Here is a 6,105-nt window from a genome sequence, read left to right as displayed (position 1 = left end):
GCCTCAACCCAGGCTTCATTGATAAGAAACGGAGGACCCTCATATATGACAACTGGTGAATATTTTATCTTTGGACCAACATGGTACTCTGGGTGATACTCCACCCCATCGCCACTGTTGTAAATAAGCACCTTCCATAAATGCTCATGCTTGGGATCAGGAGAGGCGACCTTGAAAATCTCACACAACATTGCATGCAATGTAAATCCACAAAAGAAAACAACAGAGTTTGTCTTATTTCCAAATGCTCTTAAGTCGGTATCATATGGCAAGGGTTTCAGATCCTGTACCTTCTGATAAACATCAAATGGATTGAGATTGGAAACTTGTGTGATTGTATCCATAATTTTATCGTAGACCTCCGAGCCAATGGCGTATTCTGCGTTCAAGAAATTTGTCTTAGAAACAGAAAATATCTTATTAATGACTTGATTTGCAATTCTTCGATCTTGTCCATCAAATATTTTTGGAGTAAAAGCGTCTCCTATGAACAGGCAAAGATTTTTAATGTCCAATGTTTGTCTTAACATAATATTAACAAGTAATATCAATAAAATCGCGTCCAATGCTTTCATGGTGTTCATTTGGGTGAAAAAAATCTAGCCTGGTGATGTAAAATGCAACTTTTTAATTAATGTCATTAAAACGAGGGCCATTGGTACTTAATTTACGCCAATTGACGGTGGACAAATTGAACATGCAACCTTGTCCTGATTTGTCATTCAAGCCCTAACCCTAGTTCTGTGATGTTTGGTGTTCAAAGCTATGTGTTTAATTGGACATTTCAGGAATTATCCAACGCTATATTTTGAGTGGAGGCAAAAGTTGTCGTGAAAAAAAGTACATTGCAGGCTTAATTTTTGAGAAACGGCCTGCCTAATGAGAATCCAAAATGGTTTATTTCTGACAATTCTGATAGCTGAAAGAACTAAGGATAATCGACGTGTAGCTCTTCATACGCTACAAGCGGAAGTTTGAAGGCTAAAAGAAAATTTCTCAAACAGAGACAAAGCCATCACCCTCATAGGTGAAATAAGGAAAACCTCCATAAGATTTTAATGCCCCAGAATAGAAAAAATAGAAATCCACAAAAATCTTAAAGTTCTTTGAAATCGAGGAAATAAGTGCTCAATTGTCAGAACTCGAAAATTTTGAATGTGAGATTTTTCTGCGGTCTAATCGCGAGGCCCAAACACTAACCTTGTAAAGCAATAAATTTCGGATTTAGGACCATTAAAAAATATCATACAACATTTTTAGAGGAATTCTTCGTGGCGAAATGACACCCTTGACGATGGTCAGGAATCATGGAACAATTTCCAAATATCGGCTGAATGGGTTTCCCAAAACAGTCTAAACAACTGTCTGCTTTTATTTATCTTTGTAGAATTTGGCTTTAGGAGTACTTCTGCAAGCAGCCCACACCGCATGCTTGCATGGGTATACTCATCAGCTTAGCTTTAAGATTTCCTTTTATTGCTTGCCTGGCTCAAGACTCAACACGGTACTCTCCAAATCCTTTGAAAACGAGATCACAGCAAATTTTCTATTTATGCCATCTTTCCAAAGACACCCATGGGTGAATTAAAAGGTTGAGGCGGAGAATGTACCCATTTGGATTATCTTTTGAATTTGTGTCAATACGGCCTCTTTGAAAAAGTTCTTGCCTAGTTGCTTTTAAATACCTATTTTCTCACCTCTGAATTTAATTTAATTTAATTGTCAAATTTTGGCTTTGATTGGCTATGCGTGTAAATTTATTGGATTTGCTAGCACAGTTTTTTTATTGCATGCACTCGTTCATCTTTTTGGCTGCTTTTTTGCTGCTGGCACATATAGCTTTTGTGCGATGCCAAACCTGTTCCACTATCCTGCTATTAAATATAAATGGGATCAACGAATACCAACAATACTTTGAAGAATACAAGAGCATGCTTGATGATCTTTTAGAAGATAAAAAGAATGTTGATGCTTTTAGTCAACAAGAAAAATACGCCCTTCAAAACGCCATCGATGAAGCCGAAAAGCATCTGGCGAGCGATCCAATAAAAGCTCTCGATGAAATCCTAATCCTCTACGTGCAAGCCATAGTCCAAGTCAAAGCTCAAAAGAAACCAGTCCGTACTCTTGGGCTCAACCCCACCCCTGCATCTTCTGTGTACATTTCTCCAAAGCAGATTTCAAACTTTACTTTAAATATTGAAACCGTGTTTCGCACCCATTTCGAAACTGCGCAGGTCTCTGAACGAACACTGAAATATTTTGAAGAAGGCACCATCTTTGAAAAGCTGCTCAACGTTTCTCCTGTTTATTCTGGAAGCATGCTACTCTCCTCCTTTAACCGGATATCTCTTTTGAGGAGCCTTTTTCTGCATCTGCTCAGCCTTAGCGAAACCTACACCAAAACGACAGTTCAGGGAAACAGAACACATTCGGATTCAATGCTTAGTGCCTCGATGGTTTTGCTGGAAAAACTGTATGAAAGCTTTAAAATTATTTCGCAAAAATTCGACGCCGAAGTTGCTTCATTTAAAGATGAAACTTATTACTGTTTTGCAGAAATTGGCCAAAAATGTGATGCCGAATTTTCGGGGTTGGTGGAGTTTTGTAAAAAAAAATATGCCAACCATTTTGAGCTTTCAGAACTGGAAAAATTTTGTGCAGCAAAATACCCTGAAGACCTTCAAACCGCAAAGCTTAAAGCAAAAGAAGTTATCAAGATGGGTGAGTCATTCAATAAGAGTCTCGGTCTTCCATCAAAAATCAGCATGCATCAGCTGGAGGATACTGCCAAAAGCTTTTCTTTACATTTAAACCTTTCTGAAATCTTGCTTATCGAGTGGATGAGCGCTTATAAGGCAGACTGGTCGAAAATTTACACCATAGCTTTCAGGATAATTAATACAGCAATCAGTATCTATGACTTTATAAATCAAATTTTTACTGATGACGTTAAGAAATTGAAAGTTGATCTTGACATGTTTTCGTATCCTTGGGAGGATTACATTTCAGCTGCTAAAAATTTTGATCAAAGCAGAAACCTTGCCTCTACGAAAAGATATGCCTCTATTCTATCTGGTCAAATGGAAAATATCAAACTAGGTGCTGATAATTTGTCTAAAAGGGTTCAACAGACCCTTCAAAAGATCGGTAAAATCAAGGTTTTTCCCGAAAAAGAAAAGAATCTTGCGATTGATTTTATTAACCTAGCCAACATTAATAGCGAACTTTCAGATTCCCCTTATCTCCAAGATATTACCAACCTGTTTAAGGATTTCAAACATCTTGAGGACTATTTGGCTAATCTTGACCTTAGAAAGTGCCACATTTATGAAGATGAAATAGCTGAAATGGTTGCATACTATCAAATTCTCCTCGAGGATAAAAAAACCCTTTTCATGTACGCACACAATCAAACATTTGTTCCTCTTCTCAAAGAAATGGAGGATCAAAATAAAAAAGCAGCTGCCACTAATATCACGGTCTTGGAGCTAAAAAGTCTCAATCTCTATCTTGGTCGAAAAGATGCAGACCTTTCTGAGATCATCCGATTTTTTTCCGAAATTCCTCAAAATATCATCAAAGTAGGAAGCAAAATCATTGAATGCAAACGTGTTTTGCCTGTGAAAGAAATTCAAGCTTTCTCTGATGATTTTACGGCGCTGAATGCCACCCATATTGGATCCTATCTTTCTTCCATCGATGCTAGATACGATCTTCTTTTGTCTGCTCAAACAAAGTTAAGACAGGTCTATTCTCAAATTTATTCTCTAAGCATTAGGCTTGCTAATATTTCTGATGATTATCAAAAAGAGGCACTAAAGGATGATCCGCTCATCTTAGAGCTCATTAAAGATCCCAAAAAGTTTCAACGCAATATTGCTTCGTCTCTCGAACAAGCCTCTGGACTGCTCGAAAAATTCAAAGAGAACAATGATTGCACTATTACTGATAGCGTTATCCCAAACCCAAGCCTAAGCCAAACTGGGAAAGTGGTGGTAAATTATATCATCAAAGACCTCCTTTTTGATCCAAATTTTCGGCCAAAAAAAATAGTCTATGTAGCATCGCTCGTTAGACCTGGAGAGTCTATCGATAAAGAAAGCATCGCCCCAATAAGATTGATCAGCATGACCGAAATTGACAGAGAAAAGCTAATGCGTGAAGTGACGGGAGATTTTCTCATTAAACAATTTGTAAAATCCGAGGAAAAGATAGCTTTTGTCGAAAGGGCATTTTCAATTCAGCATCAGCTTGTACATGAAAACATTGTTCGTGCTTACCAACAGGATGGAGATCAAATATTTATGGAATATGTACAAGGGTGCGATTTGTCTTTGATCCCTCAAGATTGGACGAAAAATGCAGCCATACTCGGTTATATTTTCAAAAAAGCTGCACARGGTCTTAAATTKATTCATGAAAACGATATTGCGCATGGCGACTTGAAGCCTTCCAATATATTGGTATCAAGACAAGGGGATGTGAAAATCGTTGACTTTGATTTTGCTGTCGAGATCAAAAGGGTCAATTCAAAAGATATTGCAACAAAAGAACACCCTTCAGGAAAACCTCCATATTCAAAAGAAGAGTACTATTTTAGTTTTCCGCTCCCATACTGTTCTCCAGAGTTTATTAACCTTCTATCTGTGGTCCCAAAAGGCATTGAAGACATACTTGTCAACAAGAAGAACATCACATCGGAATGGGCTGCTTTAACGCGAAAAGATTTGCGTTTTACCCCTAAAAACAACACGTTTCCCACAAAAGAATCAGATGTTTTTTGTTTTGCAGCTGCTTTTATTGATATTTTTAGCAATGAAGAGTCGCTCAGATACGACCGTAATTATTTGGCTTTCAAAAAAAAGGGTAACGAAAGCGAAGAAAAGCGTAAAAACTATCAAGATGTCCTGAATCTAATTAAATCCTTTGATGCCAAGTTTGCTGAAACCATTAACATGGCGCTCGATCCGTGTCCTGAGAAAAGACCCACTATTAGCGACGTGTTTGAGTGTCTCGAAAACTCGCCCTGTTGCACTGAAACAGAATTCAAAGGGTTTGCTTCAAATCTTCAAAAGGATGAGCCTATTTCTTTTCTTAAAAACCGGAATAAATTGCATGCATGAAACCCGCAGATTCCGTCCGAAATTTCAAAAAACCAATAAAAAAACCATTCGCAAATAAAAGTAACTCTCCAGGGTTTTTCGATCACGATTTGATACAAAACATATTTTCTTTTGGAAGTATTCATAGCGCAGCCGYCCATTTCAACCCCAATTGTCTTTTTCAAAGCAGCAGAAATAAAGCAGCTACAGCATTAGGATCTACCTTTTGTCAAACAAATTTGGCACCAATGCTTTTTTTAAGGTTAGTCGGGGATAGGTGGTGCTTGTTTCCAGCGATCTATTTGAATTAAAAAAAAAGTCCAGCCTAAAGCCAACATTTGCAATGGCTAAAGTTTCTGCGCTGTATTTTACATCGCTGCATTTAAGGGCCTTTCTGCATGGTGCAACTGCATCCATGCTGCTGCAGATGGCCTGTTTACCGCGATTTTGATGCATTTTATATGTTTCGCGAACGCTTATCAAATTTTCGTGCTATTTTGGGACATTTCTGCGACAATAAAATTTTCGGCATTTTTCAACATCTTAAGCATGGCATCGCTGGAGTGAGAGAAATCTTGGCGTTTTTCAATCGAGCAAGTAAAATTTAGTTTGCAGCTAGGGTTAGATGCTCGAATTTTCAATTAATTTCAATGACATTTGGTGGTCTTTTCTCACAAACATCTCCATGCATGCATTGCATGTGTCGAACATGAAATTTTATATTTTTCAGCGTCGCGCTAACCCTGCATGGAACCGGCGTCTGGATGCTGAAATTAGCAATGGCGCCTTCTACAAGCGCGTTCTTCGCATCCATTCTGCATATTTTGTCTCTTTTCTCACCTGTTTCTTTTTCGCCCATTTGGTGCGGGCACGGATCTTAAGACCAGGCACCTCAATGAAAGCTGGATGCTGAAGATAGGATAGCATCAGCTAGTACACCTAGTTTTGGTTTAGCCTGCATCATCGACCCAAATATGATGCTTGTATATTTGGGTATCTT

The 6,105-nt window shown here is 38.1% G+C and overlaps 2 protein-coding genes across 2 annotated transcripts; one reads left to right on the top strand and one right to left on the bottom strand.

Annotated features, from left to right (window-relative positions):
• DI09_195p20 (uncharacterized protein) lies at nt 1–575 on the bottom strand (the record flags this gene model as incomplete). The annotated part of the gene is made up of 1 exon (XM_013383254.1): nt 1–575. A coding segment is annotated over one exon (575 nt), but the record flags the coding sequence as incomplete, so codon positions are not given.
• Nucleotides 576–1,931: 1,356 nt separating this feature from the next.
• DI09_195p10 (serine/threonine protein kinase) lies at nt 1,932–5,126 on the top strand (the record flags this gene model as incomplete). Its single annotated transcript, XM_013383253.1, has 1 exon — nt 1,932–5,126. The coding sequence occupies one exon, from the start codon at nt 1,932–1,934 to the stop codon at nt 5,124–5,126; it is 3,195 nt and encodes a 1,064-aa protein (XP_013238707.1).
• Nucleotides 5,127–6,105: the final 979 nt, after the last annotated feature.

Source organism: Mitosporidium daphniae (genome assembly GCF_000760515.2).
Source record: "Mitosporidium daphniae strain UGP3 chromosome Unknown contig-195, whole genome shotgun sequence".
NCBI lineage: Eukaryota > Fungi > Microsporidia > Mitosporidium > Mitosporidium daphniae.
The sequence above is the reverse complement of the archived record's forward strand: the minus strand, read 5'-3'. Positions and strand labels throughout refer to the sequence as shown.